Consider the following 25467-nt stretch of genomic DNA (forward strand, 5'->3'; position numbering starts at 1 on the left):
TGAGCAGAAGCGGCGCTTTCCCCATCCCCATCAACCACCCCCATTCCCCCCCCCCCCCCCCCTCTCCCAGCTGCATCAGCCTGTAAGCCAATCAATGGCAGGGCTTTCAGGGCCGGCGGAGGCCCCGGCGCACGGAGGGGGGATCAATAAGTTATTAGCACCATTCTGTCAGCTGTAATGTGGAGATTGATCGGGGGGCTGCGGCTGGCGGCCCACCCCACGTCCCCGCCTGTCACTCCCCCCTCCTCTCCGCACAGCCCCCCTTCACCGGCCTGATAAAGATGACAGATTAACGGAGTAAGAGAGGAATTAAGGAGTCTGGCTGTCTGAGCTGTCACCACGCTCCATGGGATGGAGAGTGGAGAGGAAGAGGACTAAAGTTTGAGGGAGGAGAGGAAATCAGAGAGTAAAGAGGAAGGCCTGCCTGATGGTTCGCCCTGGTGGTGTCACATGAAAGAGGAAAGGGTTTAATTCCTGCTGTTTCCTCTTTCTCTATCCGTCCCTCTGTTTTCATCCCTCTTTTCTCTGAGTAGGAGGAACCGCAGATAAGGAGGAGGTTAACTAGCAAAGAGGAACTGAGGCAGAGGCTTGAATATTGGCTGGTTGAAAGAAAGTTAGCCTGTTTTTGTTGACCAGGAATGGTAAAAACAAGGGGCTATATCATAGCAGCTAATGCTATTTTGACTTAATTATTGCACTCTTTTGACAGTAAAATCACAGTCGACTCCTGACTCCATTACCATTCATTCTTCAGCAGTATTAACAAGCAGGTGGTAGGGAAATGCTCGGGGTAGCAAACTTGACTGTAAGCAGTGTTAGTGGGAGTAAAAGTGTTAGCGTAGACGCTAGCAGAGCTCAGGGTTCGGCATTAAAAGGGAGCGCCGGTGCTCTAAGAAGCCCCATTTAATTGGCTTTAAAAGCTTTCCGCCCTCAAATCTCTGGCCCTCGGGCACTCGCTCAGGAGACGCAGTGTCTTGAGTGAGGTCGGCTCAAGAGACGACTCAAGTGTGTGTGTGTGTGTTTGATCATGAGAGGGTGTGTGTGTGTGTGTGTGTGTGTTAGAATAGGGGGTCTAACTAATGGGGGTTCTCTCTTTCTTTGTTAATATTCCAGTAATAAGATAGATGGAGGGGTTTTTTTAAAGTAAAGTACTAAACATGATTTGAAAATGAGAAGAAAAACAGAATATAAAGGTTGACAGAAAAAGTAGAAATTATGAAAGACATTCGATATGTGTGTCTATGGACTTGTCCATTAGCGTCCCCCCTTCCCCCTTCAGCCTTCCGCTTTCCCTACACTGTATCCTTAGGATGGTATAGGAGTGGATCTCCTCAGGACCTGAGAGGAAACATCAAACACTGGATCATTAGTGAACCCCACTCTCTCCCTTTCTTGTTTGCTCGCTCGCCCTCTCATCAACACCAGGGCTCCTTCAGCAGCCCAACAAAATCCTCTGAGTCCTGTCTAAATGTCTGTCTGTCTGTCTCTCTTTCCCGTCCCTGTCTATCTGTGTCTTGTTATAGTGAAGAAAGAACATAAGTTTGGGTGATAGGTTAAGGATTAGAGGTCAGACTCCACTCCAGCGTCGCTCCTCTGTTGATGACTGTCCGTGCGTTGCTCAGGTGGACACAGGAGTGGACACATGACAGAAATTGCCAAATGTTGTTTGCTTGGGTATTGCTACGAAATTTCATTGTTTCTCCACACTGTTTACACATGCCGTGCAAATGATGAAAAATTGCTTTGTTGAAAAAGAGAGAGAGAGAGAGAGAGAGAGAGGATCCATTCTCCTTAGGGGGGGCACTCCCCATCCTTAAAAATAAGCACAGAGAAGTGAGAGAGAGAAAGCGAGAAAAAAGAGTAAGAAGGGAAGCAGTTGCTGCTGTGGCTTGGCTGTCTGTGTGGAGGAAGAAACAGAATCAGAGAAAAAAGTGTATGAGATAGAGAGAGGGCGAGAGAGAGAGAGAGAGAGCAATGACAAACAGCCTTTTCCTTCCTGCCGGCACTGCATGCAATGTGCTCTGCATCCCCTCTCTCTCTGATTAGGCCAGTATTGATTTGAGGTGTGTATGAGGGGGTTGGAGGTGAGGCGATTGGGAGGGAAGGAAAAGAGGGATGAGAGGGGAGGAGGGGGAGGCAGTATGGGGGGGGGGGGTATAATTGTACACTAGATGCTCCTCTTTGGTGGCAGGGGAGGAGGTAGAGGGATAACAGGGATGAAGAGACGGAGGCAGGGAGGGTGTAAATGGGAGGAGAGAGAACTCCTAATGGGAGGAGGTTTTAAACACACCAAGACGAGAGAGAGACAAAGAAATGAGAAATGAGGCAAGAAGATCAGAAGTGTGTTTATGAGGGGAGGACAGCAACAGGAGAGAGGGGAGGAGGAGGAGGAGACTATCTGTCGTGGAGGTACAAAAACTAAAAATAACACCTGATATAGACATAATGTAGGCTGAGAGTGATTTCCCAAGCAGCTGAGAGGCTCTCGTGCACTTAAGTTCAGTCAGAGCCTTTTGTGCCAACATCTGGAAAAAGAGAAGAGAGAGAGGAAGTATACTGATAACACTTTAAGACAGACTGTTGGAAAGAGACGTTGGAGGAGACACAGAGAGACAGAGCCCTCCTCCCTCCTTCAAATAGACAAAAACACGCACACACGTGAATGAGCCAGGCAGATCTGTCATCCACGGCGGTGCAGGCCCCCTCTCGTATCTGACAGAACAAGCAAATCTCCAGACGCCCGTGGCTTGCTTTGCTTGCTCTCTTTCTCTCTACCCATCACTTCTTTTTTTTTCTCTTTGGCTCTTTTTCACTTCCTCTCTTCTAAATCTGCATTTCCAAAACAGCCGCCATGTATACAGGTAGGCATAGAGCAGAGCTTCAATATCAAGCCTTTGCTTTGGCCTTTTTTGCTTACTGCTCTTTCTCTCTTTGTGTGCTTACAGATGACCTTCTAGGAAAGAGGAGAAGCTTCTCTCCCAACAGCAGCAGCGAGTGTCCCTCTGACAGCAAGAAGTCACGTAGCGTATCCCCCAAAGGTAAGACCATGCAGAGTATTTGTGACTTTACAGATGTGCTTGGACGGACATTTTCTGACAGCAAAGATGGGAACATTGTGGGAAAGAAGATGGGATGGCTGAGTTAAAGTTAAAGAGAAAGGATGGAAGCTGCAGAGTGAAGAGGGAAACATGAGGTGGTACTGGTTTAGCTGCTGGTGGTCAATGTTAGCGTGATACACATCAGGTCACTAAAGGGTCACTTAAATTACCAAAACATAGTATTTTCTCACATTGCATTAATTGTATGGAACCATGACGTTTTTACCTGCTGAGCTTTGTCTGCTAGATTCTGCTGCTAACCCAATACGATGGATGTTTTGAGCACCACAAAAGGAGAATTTGTACTGCTGAAAACATTGAGAAATGACATTAATAAAAACAAATTTCTTCCCATTTAAAATGTCGGAATTCCTCTGGTCACTCAACAGATCTGACTTGAACAGTTTTCATTTTGTGACGGCATCTGCAGTAGAAAATAGTCCCAATTTGAACAAGAAAACAGACCATGGGTGGTAGGGAAATGCCAGGGGTAGCTCCAAACGCAGAACACACGGTAATATAATATCTAAATGTTATAATACCTTAGATTATGGCCCCCGTTGATTGAATCATTTTTGCTGCTGATTCCTAATATAAACTTTATTGCCTTTTCATCTGCTCTCTATGTGACATGGGAACAACATAAATAACAAATCTTAAAAAGGCATACGTTGGCAAGACAATTCCCCGCTGTAGTGCTGCAATCCGGTCGCCATCCTCTATTATTCATATTTCCCTCATGTGGCGAGAAACCAGGCGCCCAGCGTGGAGCCGGCACAGCCGTCCCTCTGGGCTCCTGAGGAAGACTTCCTGACTGATGCATTATACAGCAGGCAAAACCGCGAAACCAAGGGCAGCTCACCGCACATCCAGTCTCATCTCTGGAGACGACTGAACAACATGTACACACAGACACACACACACACACACACACTCTACAGGAGCATGTGTAAGCCAAACAAAAAATACGTACAGTGACACAAATTATGTTATTTTATTATGGTTAAATTCAGTGTAAAACTAGATGGGGGGAGGGTAAGTGCAGATTAAGCTGTGGAGAGCTCAGCCTGAGCCTAGTGTTGACCTTTTCCCCCTGGGTAACCTTTGACCGACAACAGCCCTGCCTGGAGCCTCTTTCTCTGAGTAGAGAGGCACTCATTCCTGGCCATTATAGTCTTATTTAGACACAACTCAGCTTCTGAAAGATGCATGGGTTTTTATGTGGATGTGAGTTCTGTGTGCGTGTCTGTGTGTGTGTACTCGGGCTTGGCTTCCTCTTAAGGCAAATGGGGCTTGTGTGTTTTTATTTTGACGTTGTGCTCTTTTGCCTGCGTGGTTAGGTTTTTGGCTTTTAAAGCAAACAACGGCTGTATATGGCTTGTATATATTTTTAATTTTCTGTATATTTGCATGAGGGAGGGTGACTGATAAAGAAGACTGTGTGTGTGTGTGTGTGTGTGTGTGTGTGTGCGCGCAGCCTGCTGTCCAGAGAAATGAAGTTAAGCCATTTCAAAACACCGCTGATCATGTGTCTTAACCTTGAGCTCTATCCACATTCAAACCCAGACTCTGTACCTGCATGTGTGTTTCTTTATCGATGCATGTCTTCATGTCCTCCAAGTTCGGCGACAGACACTATCCCTTAATGACTAATGCAAGTCGTGAAATACATTTTGAGAGAGGGAGACAGAGACGGAGTAGCGCAGCGCAGCGTAGGAATGGAGCAGGAGAGATTGGATGCCGCTGTGTAAATGATGTCTGTTTTTCTTTCCGCTGCAAAATCGCCACCCCCTGCTGTGTTTAGAGAGCGAGAAAACTTCAGACAGTCGCAGACTAGTTGCGTGCACACACATACACATACACTTGAGGACCTTGGGTAGATTAGCTAGAGTTTGACAGTGGAGACAGAGATGCTTGCATGCTTGCTTCCTCCACCACCACCTCCAACCCACCTCCGCTCCTTAGCGCCACTCCTGCTCGCCTGCCCGGGGCCAGGCTCAGGTTTCAATAAGAGGGAGGGTGGTAAAAATAACCCCTGCTTTCCTCTGCTTCTCCCTCCTCCTCCTCCTCCTCATCCTATTTCTCCCTCCTCTAAGTCCCAAAACACCTCCCCATATCCCCCACCAACCATACCTTAGATCATGTTACTATTGACAGAGAGAGGGAGGAGGGAGGTCAGAGGGAGAGATTAAGTATGGGGACTGACAGCTCGATGGATATCATACACCACATGAACACACACATGATGGAAGAAGCGGGGCCTTTTTTGTAGTCTGCATAAAAAAAGATTTAAAATAAAATACAGCAAAACAACCCTACTTAAAATCGTTCACCTTATGCAAACAGTAATGCATAATTCCGTGCTTTCTGTCAGAGAACTAGTGAGTTCGTGCTTGGGTCAGGCTCCGACCATTAACAATGCATGGTTGTATGTGTATAGCTTCATCCAAAGAAGTTTCCAGTCCATCAGGGCTGTCTTTGCTTTCTTCTTAATGAATAATCTGTGTACAACCATGTTTCCTGGCTGATATTTGAGGAAGCATTCGCGACGGAGTGCAGTAATAATACAAAAATATGCAAGATGGAAAGATAATATCATTAATTATGGGTAATTCTTTGGTATGTGTGGTTTACAATGGTAATGAGTGCATTCTGTGATGTTTTTTAAAACTGTGTAAGAAATACCAAATTTACCTCCACCCTCCAAATTGTGAAGATATCTCACAGTGCTCAGAATGACTCAAATTAAATTCTGGTGTTTGAATAAAGATGCTAGACACTAATGGGCTGTAAAGCATCCTAAAACTGGTTTCTGAGCAGCAGTGAGTGAGCTCATTTAAGAACATTTGGACTCACTAGTATTAGTTTTTGTTCTTCTCTTGTTTATTTGGAGTAAACAGATAAGTACACTTTGCAGTGTTGCTAAACTGTAGTGTTCTGTGTTCAGTTAAGTGATTTTGGGTATTCAACTTCAAATTTTGCAAATCTGTGACCTCTGGCTTCTGTTTGAAACTGCGCAGTATCAGGTTAGTAGTTATCTCCTGATGATGTGGGTATTGACAGTCATTGATATAAGTGTCCCTCCTCTCTTCAGAGAACTCCCACAGCCCGGTGGTGGAGGCAGGCGGCAGCCGCGGCCACATGAGCCCCGAGGAGCACTACAGGCGCATGATGTCAGCGCTCAGCGAGCAAGGGTCCTATGAGGAGCAGCAGCAACGGCTCTACCAGCTGGCGAGCAGCATGGGTCTGCCTGGCCACGGTCAGTCCACAGGCTCTGTATTTGTAGGTGTGTGTACGGTCATCATCATCCTCACTGTCATCATATTGGCTTTGAAATATCTCTGTAATATTTTACACCTTACTGTATATACCTCAGTGCACAGTTGATTTTTATATTCAGAATAGCATTTCCTGCTCTACAAGTAAGAATCGACTGATGAAGGATCTAGAGGTACTTTTCCTTTCAGTTTTTTTTTTTTTTTTTTTTTTTTAAACTTCAGAGTTAGTTTGAAGTAACTTGCGATTTACTTCAAACAAAAAGAGTTTCCTGTGGAAGCACTTCACCGGCTTCTATAAAAACATCTCCTCCGTCACCTGTCACCAAGTCACTGTGATGCACTGTGTTCAGGGTACCATGTTAAGGTGTGCCACACTGCTGCCATTGAAACCCCAGCCATGGAGACGGCTGACATTTCTATTTGCGGTGCTTGCCCACCCAGTGTCAAAGTGTCACTCTGGGTGATTTCTGTCCACCCTGGCCTCCGTTGTTAACAACACCCACAAGGCTGTGCATGCATCAACATTGCGATTGATCTAGGAGCTCTCATTGGCTGCCTGCCAACCCTCTAAATCTCCCAACACCCTCGAAACCACCAGTGTGTCCCAGTTTTTCTCAATTTCAACAGTCACGTAAAATTGACTGGTTTTAACTTGAGAGAATTGTAGTTTGATTGGGAAAATGAGAAGATTTGCCTCGTTTGGATTTTATAAGTTGGCCTGATATTCGTTTCACTGTGCCTGCCATTAAATGCTAACCTTTTTCTCACATTTTTGTAAAGAATGTAACATTAAGTTTTACCAGTCTTTATGAGCTCTTTTGCAGTAGCATAAATCCAATTGATGCCCTGGCCGACTTGTAGTTTGAGCTACTTTTATTTTTATTTGATTAGTAATGATTTTTAATTGCTGGCTGCAAATCTAGGGGGCGAAGCCTATAAAGGCTTTAATTGCCTTTTCCTCGTGTCTTAGAGGAGTTAGAGGGACGATGCAGTGCATTGTGGGGGTTTTATGGCCCAGGGTGCAGTCTGATCACTGACTTCCTTTCCCAGAAACCTTGCTGGTATGAGGAAGACGCTCTGGCGCAATATAGACATACTCGATCCCTTTCTTCACTTCCACATACCAAATCGTTTGATCATTTCCACAGCGTTCTTTATTCTGCACACGTGCATTCCTCTTCCAAGCTGCACTTAAAAGCAATATATGTGCAGAAGAAGTAGCGAAAGAGGTGAGGAGAAACCAGGAATACAAGTCCAAAAAAACCTGATGAGAGAACTGGGCAAAGAAAGTTCGGGAGGAACAGAGTTGATGGAATAGTTTCTCCCGGAGCAAGAAATTAAAAATATAACGCATACATACAAGTTTATGGTTCATTAATAATGCTCGGGTCACACACTTAAATACAACTGCCATTTCAAACACAAATTCATGGTAAGATTTCCTCTTACGGATGTGTGTGTTTACATTTGCACTTCCTCCGTCTATCTACCGACTGCTTACAAGTTTATGTGGAAAACTCAGTAAAACACCACCTTCACATCCTCCCTTCTGCCAATTAACAGTCGGAGCTTGTTAAGAAACTAACACTCTCAGACACGAACAATCCAGGAGATGGGCCAGATGGACGTCTGTTTTGTCTCTTGAGAGGCTGACGCGAATCACTTCAGCGAGAGCCCCTTGACATTGACCTGGTCTCTGATGGGGCCCTGTGACCCCCTCCTCCCTCCCTCCTGGGCCCCCATCACCAAAACATCTCTCCTACACATCTCCATCTCTAGCATTGCTTTCATACCCTCTCCCCTCATCCTCCTCCTTTTCCTTACCCCCACCTCCAACCTTCCCTTTAGCCTTGGTCCCCGCAGAGCATCCTTTCATGTGTTTGAAGTGTCGGGCACAGAAAATTAGAGTGTGTGTGCGTGAAAGAAGCAGGGGTGAGGAGGAACTCTGTGTGTGGATGTGTAGGTGTTGTTTGAGAGGTTCTCTCTGAACCTAATGGGCAAAAGAAGAGTAGGGAAGGGGAGTGGGGGGCTGAAATTGGGGTTGGAGGTGGAGGGGTGGCAGGATTGTAGAAATGGCCAGGAGGGCTTTCCCTCCCTCTTCATATGATGAAAGGAGAGTGAGGGAGAGAGAAAAGAAAAAGAGAGGTGGGGGTAGATATCCAGATGAAAGTGAAGGGAGGGGTGGTATGGAAGGGGCGTGTTTGTGTTTCGTCTTCTGCAGTTTAGTGTGATTTGTACACAACATCTCTTTATCATCATAATGCCAAAGAGCCTGAAAACTCCAGCACGTGATTGGTCGGTTAAAGACATTCAGTGTGACAAACTTGCCACATATGTACTGCTTGCTTAGCCTATGATACTGGCTGACTACCTCTTCCTGAAAAGACACTTAATTTTCTGATGTATGGTGCGTTTTAGCGGATGGTTGTCGGTCTTTGTGTACCAAATCCATCACGAGGCTGGCAAAGCTGCATCAGTGCGGCGCTCCTCTGCATTCTCGCGCCGAGAAAAACCCGGCTTAACCGAGGGGATTTAGGCCCAACACCAGGAATGATGGCGGGGAGGAAAATGGGATGGCACAAAAGAGGGATAAGCGGAATGGGTCCGAGTGGTAAACTGGGACCTCCCAAAATAACTCATGCAACGGAATATATGTGTATGTGTGTCCTCAATTAGGACTTTAATTTGGAGATGAAGGGACTCTCTTCTTGTGTTCTAGCTGCTGCAACACCAAGAGTTTTAGAGGGGAAATTCTAAATCTGAGTACTTACTCTGTATACACACACACACACACACACACACACACACACACACACACACACACACACACACACACACACACACACACACACACACACACACACACACACACACATCCAGTCTGAAGGTTAGAGCCCCAGGTGACCCTGCTCTTCTCAGTTCACATGAAAGAGAATTAGAGAGAGCGGGGCGGGGGATAGAGAGAGCAAAATATGGACGCAGTGTTGGAGTGAAGCTTTACAAACACGCATTGGATAAAACGAGAATGGAATAAGATGAGAAAGGGCAGAAATATTAGAGAAATGACATACATTTTTATTGAGAAATTGTCAAGATACTTTTTTATTTTTAAATCTATCAAAGCTTAGTTTGTGGCTTGGGTCGGTGGGGTTTGTCTGCGTTACAAACGGTACGTGAAGCGTTTAAAAGACATGGATGTTTACAAGGCAAGAGAAAGCCGCTGTTGAGTTGCATTATGGGAATTGCCGGTTATAGTTTTTTAGAGCTTGACTAATTAAAGTCTGCAGCCTAAAGTTAGGGTTTCTTCCATGATTCTATGTTGGATGCAATATAGTCAGGATATCTTGGGCTCTGCAGAATCGATCTGTGCTATCCTTTACAAATCTGTTCCTTGGAAGACCCCAAACTTTATGGAAGTGCAATACTAAACCACTGGAGTACCCCTTTAACCCAGTCATACAAAATAATTGGTGAGGTGGGATTGTGACCACAGGAAACTCATAGAGGTCAGCTCCTCCACCCTGTCACCCCTGCACCGTGTATGCAAGTGCACAACAGACTGTGTGTGTGTGTGTTTGTGTGTGCGCTCTATGGCTCCAGTTCCCCTCTGGTCCCTCCCTTATCTCTCCCAACCCCCCCTTACCCACACACAAACCACACATACACACACACACACACATCCTTGTCTGCCGCCAGCCGATTCCCCTGTGGCCTGGCGCAGCAAACAGATCGATACACCGGAGCTAGGCCGCATTAATATCTGTCGCTTCACCCCCCCCTCCCCGGCGCCCACTCAACTGCTTCAGCACACACACACACACACACACACACACACACACACACACACACACACACACACACACACACACACACACACACAGTCAGGCACTCACATGCAAGCACCTAAATCACACAGACGCACACAAACACACGTCACACCCGTACCGGCGGCGGAAATGGCCCCTAGCTCCCGAGGGATCTGTCTAATTAAAAAAGAGGGGGAGGCGGGGAGGCGGAGAGAGCGGATAGATAGATTGAGGCAAGGAGAGGGAGGAGAGAGAGAGAGAGAGAGCAGGATGGATTTTTCTCTCATTAGAAGCCATGTCTCCTGGTGTGGCCTGGCCTGGCTGATAATGATGAGGCCTCTTCTCCTGAGAGAGAGAGAGAGAGAGAGAGAGAGAGAGAGAGAGAGAGAGAGGGCAGAGGGTGGAGAGAGGGGGCAGGCAGAGATGGAGGGAGAAGGTGCGATGGTGGCGGAGTGGGGTGGGGTAAAAACACTTTGCCCCCGATGTGTGAAGTCATTTTTTGCTCGCTTTTACAAAAACACCTTTTCATTTTTCCGCTTCCACCACTTTTTTTTCTCCTCACATTTGCTTCAAACTGGTCAGCTCAGTTCCAAAGTGTGACAGATGGACTTGAGCGCTATGTGCTAATTTCAGACATCTCTACCAAGATGTCTGTTTTTGTTTATCTTTGTTCGGTGTGTGTGTTTATGTGCTTATGCGTGTCAGTGGTAGAGCAGGGTCGTTGAATGGTGACATGTAGTGTTAAAACGCTTTGAGTGGTCGGAAGACTAGAAAAGTGCTATACAAGTACAAGACCATTTTCCATATGGATGAGCTACCGGCATAGTTAGCCCTCACATCCTTCACTACAGGACAACTAACACGTCTTTAAAGGATGCTTCACTTCTACTATTTTGTCCGAAAACCTGTTCACGCTGACAGATAATGTACAGCACACTTAAAATAAGCCATCAACTATAAGCTGGTGAAATGTATAGTCAGTAGGATTTTCTGTTTCAATCCAAACCTGAGTTTTCTGGTAATGCCTTTGCATAGACATGAGCCGCTGGATACTAAATTTGTTTTTATCTTCCCCTCTCTGTCTCCCCCTCAATTCTTGCCTCCCCTCTGCTTTTTTCCTCTCTTCTCTCTTCAACTTAATCCTTCGTCATCTTTGTCATATCAACTCTATCTTCCCATCTCTCCCCCTCCACTTGCTTTGTTTTATTGCTCCTTATTCAGATATGCTGCGTGCTCGCCAGGAGGCGTTTGCTGCAGCGGTCAGGAATCCAGCGGCCTTAGAAGCTCACCTGCCCTCGGCGGGCAGCTCCTCTTCATCCAGCCAGAGACGCAAGCAGGGTCTGCCGCAGCACCGGGACGCACATTACACTGACAGGTAAGAAACGGATGCAAACACACTCACTTGCAAACGAAATCTCTACGTCAGGCCGGGCATATCTTGCAATTGAAACGGCAACCCTGCCGTGCATGCAATATCCGCATTATTCATCATTAATGAAGCCCAACACCCACATCCTCCTCACCCACCCACACACACACAGACACACACACACAAATATACTGCATACGAGGCCCCAGTTGATGTGAACACAAGTAAATGTGGAAATCACAATGAAACAATGTTCTGTTTTTTCAGAAAAAGCTTGTCAATGGGAGAAATAGTAGAAGGAGTTAATCACCTGCCGGTTAGCTTCACCAACCGCTGCACTTTTCTTCCCATCCTTCCACTCATTCCAAGCTTCCTCAGCAAGATCTGATCTCATATTTGGCTTTTTCATTGTGCTGCAGTGCACGTTTGTGTGTGTGCGTGCGTGTGTGTGAATGTGTGTGCATCTCCACATCCATGGTTAAACTAAGGATCCAATAACCTCTTGGCTATCACTGTGGAGCTGCACGCCTGCATCCCCGGCTATTCCTCCCTCCTCTCCCCCCAGCGCTGGCCCCTGCGCCTCCCAAACAAAGCCGGGGGCAGCGGGAGTGGGCGGGTAATTGCTTGTCGATTATTTATGTGGCGCGGGGAGAGGCGGGGGATCGATAATGGGCCGGCGGTGCGGCAGCAGGGGAGGGAGGGTGTATGTGTGTGTGTGAGACATAGAAGGGGGTGGTGAGGGGTAGGTGTGGGGATATAAGCAGGAAGCAGAGCGGCCAGGCGCTATGTGGTGCAGCTCTGGGAGGCTGTGTGTGTGTGTGTGTGTGTGTGTGTGTGTGTGTGTGTGTGTGTGTGTGTGTGTGTGTGTGCGTGTGCGTGTGTGTGTGTGTATATATATAAATGTGTGTGTGTGTGTGTGTATTGAGGCGAGGAGGGGGGTCTGATTATCCGCATGTGTTTGTTCCATTTTTCAAGCTGGCATTGTGCATGTATGCTCATCTATGCGAATTGAATTTGGGTTTGTTTATGTGAATATGTCTGCTTATTATGTGTGTGCGTGCGTGCGTGTGTGTGTGTGTGTGTGTGTGTGTGTGTGTGTGTGTGTGTGTGTGTGTGTGTGTGTGTGTGTGTGTGTGTGTTGTGTGTGAGAGAGAGAGGCCAGTAGCGTAGTATGTGAATGTGGTCAGTGAGCCGTGGCTGTTCTCCGACAGCACAGAGTAATTAGCCACACAGGGCCAGGGAGAGTTAACTAGGCCTCGCCCTCCCTTCTTCCATCTATCCATCCATCTCTCGCTCACTCTGTCCCCCTCTACCTCCACCTGCCTCCTCTTCAACGCTTTTACTCTCAGCATGTTTTTGAGTGAATAAAAAAAGAGGGGTTAATAAGGAAAGTGTTGAAGTGCCCTTTCCATCACTTGAACCATTGTCTAATTGAGAGAATGCAACAAAAAAAAGGGAAACATACAAAGAGTGATGCAAAACCTGTAAAATGTTTCACCTGTACATACTCACGTACTTTTGCTGTGGGGCTTTTGCTGTATGTAGCCACATACTTTTAGTACTTAGCCTAATCTTAGAAAGACTATTTTACAGCATGAAAATCTTTTATTTTGTTCAATAATAGTGTGTTTTGTGGCAAGAGTTTGCGAAGGGCCCCTCATGTTTCAAAATGACAATCCCCCACAAAGAAATTAATTTCTCAGTTTGTCCAAACTGTGTCCAATCCAACACCTTTTGGGTGATCTGCATTGTAAAATATATGCCAGGCCTTATCACCCGACATCAGACCCTGACCTCACTAATGCACTTGTGACTGAATGGAAGCCCTGCAGCCAGGTTTCAAGATCTTGTTGAAAACCTTCCCAGAAGACTAAAGCCTGTTGTAGCAGCATATTAATGCTGTATAATATTAATTTTGGCTGTGTAGTAGCCAAATGTGTGTCTAAATGTAAAGACTATACTCAACTCCCATGAAATATACAGAACCTGCAAAAAATAGAGACGGAGAAAATTAAGAAGAGACCTGAGAGGGAAATTAGTGCAAAGTGAAAAAAGAGGTAATTGGTGAATAAAAGCGGAAAACTGAGATAGTACTAAAAAGCCGAGGCTGAAAATGTGAGGAAGCTCTCCCCCTCTCTAACTCTCTCCGTGGCTCACCTTTCCATCGACCCCTCATCATTGATTATCTGGGGCCCATTAGGGCCCATTGTTAAAAACAAATCATTAGGGCTGCTCGATGGGCTTAGAGCCTGGCGCTCCATTTGTCTGGCCTTAAATGGCAAAGCTCACCAAGCATCTGCAAGGCAAATAGGGGAAGGATGGAGAAAAATAAAGAGAGAGAGCGGAAGTGGAAAACATGGGAGCTTAAAATGGGGATGAAGAGAAGGAAGCAAAATAGAAGAAGAGAGGAGATGGCGAGAGGACGAAGTGACGGAGAGAGAGGGAGATAAGGGGAGGGAGGGAGGGAGGGAGGGAGCGAGCGAGCGAGAGAGAGAACGAACGAGCGTGGAGGGAGCCTCATCCATTTTAATGAGCTTCCTGTGTAAATGTGTTCCTGCGGAGAAGGAGCCGAGGGCGGCCGCGCGGCGCTCCTAATCCCCCCACGCTCCCGTCATTAAGGGCAGCCCTGTCACACACACACACACACACACACACACACACACACACACACACCAGGACACACACACTTACACAGACACGCATACACACTCACACTGCCTGGGCTTTTGCGGGACGGGACTGCTGTCGCCACTCTGACAGGTCGTCACACACCAGTGAATTCCCCAGGAGCCCCTGGCCTCACTGCAGGCAGAGAGAGAGAGAGAGAGAGAGAGAGAGAGAGAGAGAGAGAGAGAGAGAGAGAGAGAGCCTCGAGTGATATCATTTTGCGTGGTTATGAGCCCACCTTGCATTTGTGCCTATTTTCATTTTAAGATATTTTCAGGTCTCATGCAAAAAACTAGGTGAGTGTTTTACCTCATCTTTTTATAGCATGTTAGTGGTTTGCCAACAAAATGCACAGATAGGGTAAAAAGAAAATCACACACAGACAGACAGACAGACATGTACACACTCACACACACACAGCCCCAGAGCAAAACGACTAATGTCTGCCACTCCTCTCTTAAAATTGCCTCCTATAAAAGGAGGGAGAGATGGAGGAAGGGAGTGGAGGGGAGTGTCAGACGCACACTCTTTCTCCCCTTCTCTCTCTGTCTCTCTCACTCCCCGTGATTAGGCCTAATTATGGTGGCGCAGACGCCTGGCAGCCCCAGTCATGCAGCTTTAATTGACCGTTATTCATCTGCGGGCTAACGCTAGGCAAGGGTAGGCGGTGCAAGGAGAGGGAAGAAAGGGAGGAAGTATCAGAAAGGGGTTTGGGGGGAGGGGGGTGATGAGAGTTTGGCATGCGGGAGCCATGGTGAGGTGGATGGGAGTTTTGCGGGCGCCTTAGCGTAGCCTTGTGGAACTGCGCGTCGCAAGGCTAATTGCTAGCCCCGAGGGATTAGGCCAGGTGATTACACACTGGGCGGTGTAATTACATAAGCAGCGGCGAGCGGGGCCCCGGCTAGCGGCTCCGGGGTCACGCGCCGTAGCCTTCACCCAAGATTAATTGGAGCTGCCACTGAAGTGCGAGGCACCGCCGGAGAGAGCGGTTATACGATTAGCATTAACATTTCAACGGCGGAGGCGATCGATGAATGGTCCCCCCCACACGCGCACACACACACACACACACACACACACACACACACACACACCACTCTCCCAGTTCTGGCTACAGCCCCCCCACCCCCATCTCATCTCATCTCTCCGCTCTTGTATGCGTGCCCTCCCTCCTTGCAGTTCCTCCCTCTCGCTCCTTTTCCCTCACCATTTAGTGAGGCGGGAGACATGCAGGCGCTAGCTAATTTGAACACAGTTGCAAAACAATATTTGAGGTTGCATACGTCCCAGTGTTGGTTTAGGTTTTGTTGTTTTCCTCAGCTTGTTTCCCGTATGCTTTTGTGCTGCGGCAGTCACACACAGCTGAGCTCTGATTGGTGTGATAGCAGCGGCTCAGGAGGAGAGCAGAAGAGAAAGAAGAAGGAGGAATAGCTAGTGAGCTCAGGAAGGGCACTGGAAACAGCTGTGGTTTGAGACACAGAGCAGGCGTAGAGCATCATCTTCCACACATGACACTTTCAAAGGGTCATGGTGCAGATGCCTCACTCTTCTGAAAGCTTTTCTTCTTTCTCAAAACCATGTTCCTGTACCCATGAAGATCTGCACGACACTGAGAGAAAAACTGCAAAAGGGAAATAATAATAGAAGGGATTACAGTGAACAAAGAAAGAGGATGAAGAAACAGAAAGAAAGACGGAGAGGCAAGACAAAGCTGGGGTAAAGAGACAGGATGAGATGAAGTGATGAAGAGGGGAGAGAGAAAATACATAGAGAGAAGGTGAAAGAAATAAAACTGAAGGAAAATAAACGAGTAAACAAGACAGATTTTCAGAGGTCATAGAAAAGTGGAGAGAACAGAAAAAAGATGGTTAAGAAAGAACAAGAGACGGAGAGAGAGGGAGCAAGGTGAGAGGCGCTTTCCCCCCTCAAGGAGGACAAAAGACGAAGCCAATAATGGAGAGGCCTTTTCAGAAGCAGAGGTTGCAGGACGCTCCATCTTTTCACCAGTTTCAATGCAACCCAGAGAGTGAGAGGGAGAGAGGGAGGGAAACGGAGAGGAGGAGGAGGGCGTAAAAAAGGGAGAGAAGAGAGGAGGGATGAGTGTTAATTAGAAGGTCCTTCAGCCCGTGGCCCCGGTCAAGACGCAGGGGCCGCCCCAGCTGTCGGAGCATGACACACTGGCATTGTGCATTCAGCCCTCATTATGTGTGTGGGTCTCGAGGTGTGTGTGTGTGTGTGTGTCTCTCTGTGTATATATCGTGTGTGTGTGTATGTGTGAGGCGACAGGGGAAGAAAAGGCTGCAGTCCAGGGTACAGCAATGGCCAGCGGCGCTTGGTGCGGCGTGACAAGACTGATGAGGCACTGGGGCGACATGGGGGCCCCTGGAGCTCCACTGATAAAAATACATTGCATACATTGGTGTGGCAGCAACCACACACGCACAAAGAAAGAATTGAGACGTACTTAATAACTATTCTTGTTCCGGAGGGAATCGCACACTATACATCTCTCCATGCTTAATGCTTTCGTCATAGTTAAGCATCCAGTGAACTCCCATTTGAACTTAACGTTGTCTTTTATCATATTTGTGTCCACAGAGAACTGTCCCACCCTCCACCCCTACTGTCCCCACCAACTGCCCCTCACATCGCCTTAGGACCTCACCTGCGGCCTCCCTTCCTGGGCATGCCCTCTGCTCTTTGCCAGGCCCCTGGTGAGTCGTATATCATGCTAAGGCTAATTATTAGTATGATCTATAATGAGTACCAATGGGGATGCATTGGCATGTACATATACTTGTAAAAAATATATATACTTTCACATTTACACGGATATGAAGAGAATGTTACATTGTTCTTTATCAAACCACAGGATTCATTTATATATGTTAAAATGTCATGGAGTTACGGTAGTTGCAGGATATTACTTTAATAGCATTTTGCTGTGAACAGACAATGGATGTAGAATTGTTTTTTATGCTGACTACCTTTTAGTAACTTTTAAACATGATTTCTCAAAGATTTGCATTTTTCCCTCCTGTTTTTTAACATTTGGGAGCTTCCTTGTCACTTGTTAGATTTTTCACTTACAGGTATGTCTTTTCTTGCGGTTTCTATTCACAGGTTATAGTTTCCTCCAACCAGCTCAAGCTGAGCTTTTTGCTCGGCAACAGGAGATGCTGAGGAAGCAAAATCTGGCCAGGTGTGTGTTTATTATGGCCACCGTATAAATAATAACTGCTAAAATCTGTGTTTTATGGGTTCATTGTAACATGAGCAAAAGAGAAGCTTCAAGGTGGGAAGTTTTTTTTTGAGAGGGCAAACTTGTGATATACTCCCAGAAGCAGTGGTGTGAATGTGAAATACTTTAAATGTTTAAACATTTGGGCTGTACGTTAAAGTCCCTGTGTCTTTCATTGTCTTAGACTTGAGATGTCGGCAGAGCTGCTGAGACAGAAAGAGTTGGAAAGTCTCCACCAGCGACAGCAGCAGCAGCAGCGTCTTTTGGGCTCTGAACCTTTGGGAGCTCTACCCCCTGGCCTGCCCCCCGACCATCCAGCCCTGCGGAGCCTCCACGACATCCCAGAGGGCCATCCGCTCCGTGAGGAACTGGCCCGTCGCTCTAATGCAATGCTGGTGCTCCGCCATGGGGCTGGCACACCACTCCTAACCCTCAACCACCACCAGCATCAACAACAAGGACCACCCTCCACACCCAAAGACACCCAGGCGCAGAGATCTACCGCTGGCCCAGATGCCGAATTCAGGAAGGCCCCCCGCAGGGCCCCCCAGACACAGCTCCATGCTGGGGATCACACAGAAGGAAGAGAGGACAGAGGAAGGTTGGGAGACAGGGAGGTGCATGATGAAGAGATGAAGGACTCGGACAGTGACACAGAGATGTGTGAGGAGAGGCAGGACAGTGTCGCCGCTGCCAAGTCGAGCAGGAAACCCAGGGACAGGGAGCGAGACGGGGGTAAAGAGACTGGCAGCAGGGCAGTGTGTGACAGTGCCAAGGAGACTGGAGAGAGCTCAGGCAGACTGAGTGCCCCTTGTAGTTCAACAGGTACGGAGTCACCCAGTCGCCACCTCTTCACCCCTGGACTGGGCAAGGCTGATGTCAAGTACCACCTGCCACCTGGGTTCATGCCACCCCTGCCTGCTCTTCATGCCCAGTCACTGCCCTTTGGATTCCCCTACGCCAACCCCTACTTTCACACAGGTGAGATACTCAGTCACACACAAAATACACATTAGCACACACAGCCGACATGTGAAACCAATTAGCGTCAGTCTTTGTGCGTGTGTGTGTCTCCTGTGTGGAGACCTCGCCCTGTTAGCTGCCATGCAGCTGACCTCAGTGTGATCTTATGCACACCACCAGCAGCACAATCACGTGGGCAGAAAGGAGTAAGAAATCCCACCATGATCAGCTTACAGGGATAATTCATGTTTTTTGTAGTGGAGTTCTATGAGGTACTTATCCACAGTAGATGACTGTCGGCACACCCCCCAGTTTGGAGAAACAGACAGGAATACCAACACAGATACTTCTGTGGGAATCAGTATTTTAATTGTAGGCTACATTTAGCATATTTTCACCACCAATCAGTTTGAACTATGAGTCCAAATGGAGGTTTTTGCCAAATTTGAAGAAATTCTCTCACGGTATTCCTGAGATATCACGAGAATGGGACGCACATAAGGTCACAGGGACCTTCCCCTTTGACGTTTGACCACCAACATCTAATCGCTTCATCCATCATGTTGAGGTTAGGCAGCAACCTCTACTTCTGATAAGTAAAGTCAATGCGGAAGTGCCTTAAACTTGCATTCTCTCTACGTATGGAAGTCTATGTGAACATGACCCTACTTGTCACTTGATTTATCACCTCAGTAAACATTGTGAGTTTGAGTTTATGGTCTCAATCGCTGGTTTCGAGTCGTCTTCAGTACAGCATGATGTTCATTTAGTACAGAATTGATAGTCATAGTATAGTATGTCAAAAAAGTTCTGAAAGAGTCGCAGTGTAGTTTTGGGAAAAAAGTCAAAATATATGTAGTATGTTAATACTATAGTATTTAGAAAAAAGGTATAAAGTCAAAATACTGTATGTCGCTAAAAGTTAATAAAAAGTTGTATAGTTTTGTCAGATAAACTGATTAAAAAGTCATACTATAGTATGTAAAACATATTCATAGTATAGTATAGTATTTCAAAAAAAGTTATAAAATAGTCAAAATACTGTATGTTGCAAAAAGTTATTAAAAAAGTTGTAGTATAGTATGTAAAAAACATTCATAGTATAGTATGTCTTAAAAAGTCATAGTATAGTATTTTGAAAAAAGGCATAAAAAAGTAAGGTAGTGAAAACAAGTGTAGATATATATATATATATATACATGTTATATAAAAGCAACAATAGCCAACAAATGACCAACAGTCAAATCTAAATAAAACATTAACATAAATAATGAAAGGATGTGCATGGACTCTGTGATTATGTGCAGTATGTACATGTAAAGATGTCCATATATTGTATATACAGTTTTATGATTTATATTGAGAGTGACAGATATGTACATATTAAAAAAATATATATATATATATGAAAAACTGTGAAATTACAATATATAATGGAAGCAGTGGATATTTTAGTGTTAAAGGGTCATTGACAGTGAATGACTGATTTCACTATTCATCATAGTGACAGCCTGCAGTAAGGAACTGTTCTCGTGTAGTTTTGACGTACACTGTTCTGTAGCGCCTTCCAGAGAGAAGCATTTCAAACGGGGTGCGATGAATCCTCAGTGATATTAGGTGTACGAGTCCTTGATGGAGGTCAGACGGGCACCACTGATTGTGTCTGCAGTTCCTGTCCTGTTTGGTGGCTGATCCGAACACACTGATGCCTGTGCAGGAAACAGGCGGGATAATTGCAGTGTAGAATTGTGTCGGCTGATCCTGAGGCAGGAAGTGTACATCATCTGCTTGGCCTTTTTCCTGATAGTTTCTATGTCGGAAGTCCGCTTCAGGTCCTGGGAGATGAAGAAAACACATTAAATATAAATTGTTAAAAAACATTATGGTATAGTATGTCATACAAAGTATGCCATCATTTTGTCAGACATTTTTTTCGGTGTGCCAAAAGAATGTCAATTAATTTGATGACATAGTTTAGTCATATAGTCATATAGTAGTATAGTAGTCTGACATATATAGTATAGATTTGTCATTGTTTTTACAAAAAAGGTCATTATTTAACATATCATAATAGTAGTAGTAATATAGTATAGTCTGCCATTACCATTTCTATAGTGTAGTATGTCATACAAGTCATAATATTGTTAGCTTTGAAAAAATTGCCATAAAAAAGGAAGTGCATAAACCCTTACATACACCTGCACCCATATACCATATATTATGCCATAAAAAATGAAAGTATTGGATGTCTTTGTAAAAGTAAAGTATGCCTTAAGCGTTCCCTAAAGATGTCAGAGTATATCATATCATACAAGTTTAGTAGTAGTATTGCATGCCTATTCAAATGTTGTCAATAAGTGTGTGTATATATTTATCATAAAAATGTTATATAGTATATATAGTCATAGTATAGTAAGTAATAAGAATTATACAAAAGTTAAAAAAACATCATGTATAGTATTGCACTAAAATGTCATAAAATGTCATTAAAGACCATGAAGATGTCACAAACATTTTTACAGTTCAGTATGTCATAAAATGTAAAAACAAAGTCCTAGTACATCACATAGAAATTCATAATATAATATGTGATTAAAAAGTCATAGTTTTGTATGTCATAAGGAGTCATGGTTTAGGATCCCATGAATGTCATAAAAAGCCATAAAAATGCAATAAAATTGTTAAAGTATGTCCAAAAAAAGTCAGTATAGTATACCATGAAAGAAATCATTAAAAGCGTACTGTACTTTCGATACAAAAAATAAAATAAAAGGCTTATAGTATAGTATACTATTGATTTTTTATAAATGTAATCATCACAACCTTTAGCTCACCTGGTAGAGACTGCACACATGTAGGCCGGGTCCTTGCCCCTGGATTCAATTTGGAGCTGCAGCCCTTTGTCTCTATCTCTCTCCCCCCTTTCCTGTTGTCTATTATAAAAAAATAATAGAAACAACTTCATTTATACAGCACCTATATAGTTCTACAGCTGCACAAATTAAGTAAATAACCCCCCATGTCATCGCAGCAAAGATCTTCCAATAATATGTCTATTTTGGTTTTTAGAGGGTATATGTATGTAAATGCATGCGTATAGAGTACGGCATCTCGTAAAAATGGAATTACCGCATCACAGTTGTATGCTTCTGCCAACCAGTCGGCCAAGTTGCAGTTCACGTCCATGTTATCACCTCTTCGTTTTATCCTATTAGACATTTGTGTGAAATTGTCATAACAAGCATACAAATTCTTGAATTATGACCAAACATGTATTTTCTATGTCAGCCTGACCATTGACCACAACAATCTCGTCCGTTAATTCTTGAGTCCAAGTTTGTGCCAAATTTGAATTCCCTCAAGGAGTTCCCGACACTGCGTACCTCCCACGGTTATTGCTGGCATGGAGGCATAGACATATTTTGAGCTGCATTTTTTTAAAATGTTGGCCGTACATTTTTGTTTTTTTTATAAGTCTCTCAGTTTTCATGTTCTGCATCACTAAGAAAAATGGCAGCAAGATCCTGAGTCTTAATAGCAACTTTGTACCCGGTTATATTGACACATCATTTTCACCCGCTGCTGCTTTCAGGCTCTGTGGGAGGTCTTTTCATGGATGGGGAGGACTCAGCCACAGCAAACCCTGTGGAGGACATCAGCAAGTGGAGTGTGGAGGACGTGTGTGGCTTCATAAGCAGCCTGGCTGGATGTGCTGAATACACACAGGTGAGGACATAGAAAGAGGGAGGAGAGAGAGAGAGAGAGAGAGAAGGGGATGGAGGCCAGGGGCAGGCTGACTTCTAATCACAGAACAGTGACCATACTGCACAAATACTGTAGTACTTTCTATGGCATCTCGTTAAGTTTAGGTAGAAGCACTAAACCTGCACAGAACAGTTTGTTTCAACGTTATTGTGAATGTGTGTGGTGGAACGGCTGGTCATGTTCTTAATTGCAGCCGTATTTGTGGGCTTTGTGTGAATGCGGATGAGTTAGCAGAGCATCTACACCCGTTTGTGTGTATTGCGCATATTGTTCCAAAATGAACTATCCCAAATTTGAGAAAAGTAATCCAATCTTGCCACAGTTTATAACCATCTTTAACATCATTTTTCAAAAATAAAAAAAATAATGCTGAGATTTCTTTCAAGCGTCAAACAATACTCGCATGACAATATGTATGTTCTAAGAGTCATTGGTTCCCGTAATCATTGTGGCTGTGGTGGGTGGTGATTCCTTCCCAACGTTACTTCAATGTAACATGAAAAGATCCACAACCCTTTGTCCGTGCTCTTAGTTTCAGATGAACTTTGGAATTTGAGGCGTTGGAATTTGTCTCTTACACTGAAGTTAAGCTAGTAACAGATTCCTCCATGGCCAGTAGTGACAGGAAGAATGATTTCAGTGACCCATAATACTCTCACTGTACCTATGGGCATGCGAATATTGAGGCAGTTGAAAATATGAACCTGATGATGAACTTCAGCTATTTCTTTTTTCCCCCAACTCAAAATGGGTATGTAACATTTTGGAATAGAGACACTGTTTTCTAGGTTGTGTGAATGAATACGTAGTTTGTGTGTCGAGTGTGTGTGTATATATGTCGGGGCTGTGGCTGAAGCGGCTGTCTCTCCGCCAGGTGTTTCGGGAGCAGGCCATTGATGGAGAGACATTACCGCTGCTCACTGAGGAGCACCTGCTCAACACCATGGGACTAAAGCTGGGGCCTGCGCTCAAGATCCGCTCACAGGTACACACACCACAGAGCTGCGTGTGGACCCGTGTGTGTGTCTGAATGTGTGTTTCTGTCCATAGACAAACTGCCAGTGTAGCATAGATGATTCCCGTCAACTAGCCAGCCCCACAGACCGCAGCCTCTCTTCTACTCTCTCTCCGTTTGAAATACAGCATTAGTCGTTTATACAATACTCAACAGGCTGTACTGACAGTCATATGGTCTCCTCTCGTCTCCTCAGGTGGCGCGGCGCGTTGGCAGGCTTTTCTACATGACTGGATTCCCGCTGGCGTTCCCGTTTCCGCCTTCTGCCGCACTGCGCCCCCCAGAACGTGATCGGGACCCCCTGACAACGCCATCTGACACCCCCCTGCCTCTCTCTCTGTCCCTGCCCCACAGACCCACCTCGACCAGCAGCAGCTCCTCTCCATACCGCGGCCCCACCCCAGGGTGCTCCTCCCCCAAGCAGGAAAATGGTAACGGCTCCACGGTAGTGGGAAGATACGAGGCCAAAACTCCTTCGTAGGAAAGGACGGGCAGGGGTGAGGAGGCCAAACTCAAACTAACCTGACTGGGGGAGATTGATTCCCGGGCCCATCTTGGGACCTTGACGCTGGAATTTAGGGACAAGTATTGGACTGGAATAAAAGACAACTGTACCGTATCCAGCAAAACAATCAGCTTATGAGTTCCTCTGCATTGGTTGTAGCCGAGCAGAATCCAAACAAACTGGGTTGGAAGGGAGACACGTGAAGCACCAGAGGAAAAAAGGGAATGAAAAAAAAAAAAAGAGGAAGAGGAGACAGCTGGTCACAGACAGCCTGCCAAAAAAAAAAAAAAAAGGAGCGAAGGCCTGCCACAAATGTGAAATTCTTGCAAGTCAGACGCTAGCGGATACTCTTCCTTCCTTCCTGGGCTGGAGGAAGCTCTGCTCCCTCACTTTCTTTCTCTTGTCTCCGTCTCTGTGGCTGCTCTCACCACAAGCCCTGAAGAACCCAGGAATTAAAAAGAGACGTCCTCCCTTTTTGTCATCTTCCTCCTTTCCCTAGCTTGTTTCCTGAGGCCCAACAGCAGCGTGGAGCAGTCTTTTTAGAGGCTGGAGTTGAAGCATATGCTGAGCGGCGCCAGATCTGACCAGCTCCCGCTTATCACTGCAACTATGCATTCCACTGTCCCGATACCAAAGATGACCGGATGTGTGGGATTGAAACCATGTTTCACAACGTGTCTGCTTTTTCTTTTTTTTTTGCATTGATGGTCACACAGGAAAACTGGTCCAACAGGGAAAGGCTAGTGCCTCATATGATGTGACACAGGAAGAGCTGTCATTTACTGACATACAAATGCTTAAAGAAATGTTGGTGAAATGGACACGCCTTAATGGTGGCTATGGTGTGTACGGCTTACGCCATTGTATGCTCGTGTTGACTACTGTGGGAGGTAGTAAAAACATGCAAAATTGTACAGAATCATGCTTAAGATGAAAAATATCCTGAAGGTTACATACGTGGTACTTTTACTTTTTGTTAAACGTAGTTGCACGAATAAGGTTTTCTTTACTGAAGAAAAATGTGACTTGCTGAACTTTGGTGGTACTTTTCGTTCATACTCTTTTGTTCTGCCATTTTTTTAAAAAGTGTAATATTAAGACGCTCCGATCTTGAATGCTACTTCAGCATATAAATATGAGGAAAAATATTTATAGGACTTTTGATGTAGTAGATAAAGCAGATTATGATATGTATTATAATTAGCCCTTAAGATGGATTCCAAAGATACTTTAACTTTGTTTTCTCTTGGTTGCAGGGAAAAGAAAGGCACAAAGCTCTTATTGCAAATGTTTGGAATTTGTTATGGATTTTTTTTTTTTTTTTAAACTACGCAAGCAATGAATTAAAAATGGTCTCTAGATTTCCCTTCGAAAGTTTTGTCTTCATCCTATTTTTCTATTCACCCGACAGGTGAAATAAATCCTAAAGAAATTGCTCTGCTCTCTCGTCGTTTGTGTGTCAGACGACGTATATACGCCTTTTCCTCCTCAGGTGTTTGTGGTTCTTCTGTAAAAACATGCGAGAGGGAGCATGCGGTCTCCTGATGTGTGAAGGGGAGGTGGCCCATGGGGGGGGGGGGGGGGTTCTGGTCAACACCAGCTGTCTGAGTGTGAGGTTCAGCCACAGGCCGAGGCCTCTTTTGCCTGTGGGGATAAACCTGACCCTCCTCATCCTCCCACACGCACACATGACCAGAACCAGCCCCCACTCACACGTACCTTCCTCGTTCAAAGAGTTTAGACTAAAGCAGTATCCTACA

General features: G+C 45.4%; 1 protein-coding gene across 1 annotated transcript in view; it reads left to right on the top strand.

Moving 5' to 3' along the window:
• Window positions 1–25100, top strand: part of samd11 (sterile alpha motif domain containing 11) — a gene marked incomplete at its 5' end in the record, with an annotated part of 49322 nt that extends 24222 nt beyond the window's left edge. The window contains 9 exons of the mRNA XM_079167086.1: window positions 2946–3038; window positions 6193–6357; window positions 11404–11557; window positions 16817–16932; window positions 17342–17420; window positions 17644–18440; window positions 22015–22148; window positions 23062–23172; window positions 23399–25100. Coding sequence (XP_079023212.1) covers window positions 2946–3038; window positions 6193–6357; window positions 11404–11557; window positions 16817–16932; window positions 17342–17420; window positions 17644–18440; window positions 22015–22148; window positions 23062–23172; window positions 23399–23683 — 1934 coding nt within the window. The 3' untranslated portion in view covers window positions 23684–25100. The remainder of the gene's footprint in view (window positions 1–2945; window positions 3039–6192; window positions 6358–11403; window positions 11558–16816; window positions 16933–17341; window positions 17421–17643; window positions 18441–22014; window positions 22149–23061; window positions 23173–23398) is intronic.
• Window positions 25101–25467: the final 367 nt, after the last annotated feature.

This window comes from Pholis gunnellus, assembly GCF_910591455.1.
Source record: "Pholis gunnellus genome assembly, chromosome: 2".
In the NCBI taxonomy this organism is placed as follows: domain Eukaryota; kingdom Metazoa; phylum Chordata; class Actinopteri; order Perciformes; family Pholidae; genus Pholis; species Pholis gunnellus.